Source organism: Fulmarus glacialis, unplaced genomic scaffold (genome assembly GCF_000690835.1).
Source record: "Fulmarus glacialis isolate BGI_N327 unplaced genomic scaffold, ASM69083v1 scaffold10776, whole genome shotgun sequence".
NCBI classification, from domain to species: Eukaryota; Metazoa; Chordata; class Aves; order Procellariiformes; family Procellariidae; genus Fulmarus; species Fulmarus glacialis.
In genome coordinates this window covers 289-3,154 of record NW_009220039.1, presented here as the reverse complement: position 1 = coordinate 3,154, position 2,866 = coordinate 289, and the positions used below count along the sequence as shown (strand labels likewise).

The 2,866-nt window shown below is 41.1% G+C and overlaps 1 protein-coding gene across 1 annotated transcript in view; it reads right to left on the bottom strand.

Annotated features, from left to right (window-relative positions):
• The window catches only part of DDX47 (DEAD (Asp-Glu-Ala-Asp) box polypeptide 47), a gene marked incomplete at its 5' end in the record, with an annotated part of 7,495 nt that extends 4,853 nt beyond the window's left edge, over positions 1–2,642 (bottom strand). Inside the window, 3 exons of the mRNA XM_009580601.1 lie at positions 204–275; positions 950–1,138; positions 2,549–2,642. Coding sequence (XP_009578896.1) covers positions 204–275; positions 950–1,138; positions 2,549–2,642 — 355 coding nt within the window. The remainder of the gene's footprint in view (positions 1–203; positions 276–949; positions 1,139–2,548) is intronic.
• Positions 2,643–2,866: the final 224 nt, after the last annotated feature.

Here is a 2,866-nt window from a genome sequence, read left to right as displayed (position 1 = left end):
CTTTGGAATGAGCTTGTAGCAGCAAGGCTACTGGTGTACACTTTAGAAACATTAACAAGCCAGTACTCGGGCCTCAGGAAAAAAATAAATGAAGGATGTACTCTCACTTGTCCTTCAAATGCACAAAACCTTTTGGCACTCTTTCTTTGGACAACTGCAGTTTGATAATATTCATACCCCATACCCCCAGCACGCTAACTTACCAATTATAACATGTGGTTTCTTGGCTAAGGCCAGAGATTGAGACATCGTGTCAATTCCACCCACAATAACCGCTGCAGGACAAATAGAATATAGTGAATCTCTCAGTGTAGCACCAGCCAGCCCCTGGCACCATAGTGTTTCCTCCTACTCCCTGCCACCCACAACTACTCTGTACAAATTAAAGGCTATTTATCTCTAAGAGAATTCACTTAATTTTAGCACACCTGACTTTCCCAGGCCTCTTAAGCCATACAAGTCCTTACTGGCCCCGAGTATTTTATTTTCACAGTTGAAGAGCTACAGACAGAATCTACTCCTTGCAGCTTAACTCAGCTGCAAAAATCTAGTAATTCTAAAAATACCCCAAAGCTTTTATGTTTGTAGAGAATATCTAAAGAACCAATACAGACAGTCTGAAGGAAAGATTAAACTACATCACACTATAGAGCGGAGCTCTACGCAATTTCACTGGACACAAACTTACTATTGAGAAGATTCTCTCCCACTTCCATCTTTAACTGTTTGGAGATAAAATGCAGAAGAGCTGCAGACTACTCCATGAGCAAAAACCATACAGTCTTTCTTTCCCAAACCCGATGCCAGATCTCTGTCTTCCAGCACCATGAGCTTTTCTCACCTTTTGTTCAAACCTCCATACAAATACTCTCTATTTTTCCCTTTGCAATCTAGACCTGACAAACTTCAGTCTTCAGGAAAACTGCTCCAATATCACAAAGCTACTTACTACTGTGGACACCAATGGAGGATCCAAGAGCTTCAAACTGCTCTGAGATCTGGAAGGCCAGCTCCCTTGTCGGTGTGAGGACAAGAGCAAATAATCGCTGAGGTGTTTCCAGCAGTGCTTGAAGAATTGGCAAAGCAAAGGCTCCTGTTTTTCCAGAGCCAGTTTCTGCCAGTCCAATGATATCTCTGCCTACAAGGAGCAGCAAGGAAGGCAAAAACTGTTACAAATCTAGACTACAGAAAGAAGCCTTCAAAGCACTGTGCTATAAAGCACAAGAATTCCTTAAGGATAGGGAAAAAAAAAACCCAAAAGGGAGACACACAAAGGGTAAAGGAGAACAAAAGGCGAAACCAAAGAATTTCAGAACATCTCTGCAGCATTTTTAGAGTGTGACTTCATTTGTACAATAATTACAGTCTCAATGCCTTTCATTCTCTAGTTAAACTTCTGCCAATATACAGGTTTTCATACAAACTTTAGGTTCAAAAAAAGCTTTATTTTTACTTTACTAGACCAACTGTTGTCTGTTTACTGGCTTACAAGGAAATAAACTCCAGTGTTTGAGATTTAGGTCATACCAGCTACAACAGCACTACCAAACTCACCTTTTATAAGCCACAATCTATTTTGTGCCTTGATTAGAAGAGTAATCTAAACCAGTTTGCAGCAGGAAGGATTAGGACAGCAAGTCCTTTGCCCAAAACCAATGCAGGCAACAGGGCAGAATTCATCAGGAGGATCCATTCTGACCTCCTACACTCCTACAGCTGAGAACATGCTGGCAACAGGCCTTAAACTGGAGACAACTTGTCAGGAATGCAATCTTACTTTTCTTTGTGGTTTTGTTTGTTTGTTTGTTTTTTTAATGAGAATCTTATATGTGCAGTAAAAGAGTGACAACAGTTAAGTACTAGGACAGAGTAGACACTGAAAGTTTATTTCTGTTCTGTCACTACATTGTTCTGTTCCCGCTTCACAGTTCTAGAGCAGAAACATTCTAGAGGGAGAAATGTTTGCTGAATTCAGTAATTTATTCTCCTGTATTTCCAGAATGTTTACAGAAAGTCACTGTGGTTTGGTTATTATTCACTCCAGAAATCTAATTTCAAAGAATTGCCTGCTCACAGCAAAGCAGATTATCCAAGCTGTGTAATCAGTCAAGGCATCTCCAGCTTTATACACACATTGAAGGTCTCTACGAGAAGAGGCACAGTCCTAAATCTATCAGAAGTCTCCTGTGTATTCTTGAGTATTTCAGAAAGAAAATGGTCAATGCAGACTAGCAGCTTAAATGACTGACAACAATTCTATTTAATGTGGAGTGTCAGAATTACACAACAGTAGTGAATACTCAAGAATCCATGTATGTACACATTTGAAAGTTTGCAATTACAGGCAGCGTTATAGGAGAAATTAGCATTCCAAGCTCCACCTGCGAAGGACACAAGAATGAACAAAGAAACCCTCCTAGACAGAGATCTTCGATGATGAAGCAGCAAGAACACTCTCATCCCTGCCACTTACTTTCACAGCAAAATTCATTCACATGGAGCTCCTGGGGCACCCCCAGATTCGGGATCAGAGAAGCACACTGCTCACCTTGGAGAGCCACTGGAATAGCCTCAACTTGGATCTTTGTTGGCGTCTTCCATCCTAACTGATCACAAGCTTCACACAGGACATCTGTCACTCCCTTAACATGAGTGAAAAGAGAAAAGGGAAACAGACATCACCAAGGAGACCTAAATTAAATCATAGACTTAAGTTAAATACATGCTGCAACAGAGCCAAGCTTGTCTCTAGCAGAGCCAAACGCCATCAGGCTCTCAAAGCAACTACATGAAAGGGCAGGCTGCTCACAGTGATCCCCACCTCCATCAGTAACTTCATAGATTTGTTCAAAACTGTTAGAGGTGA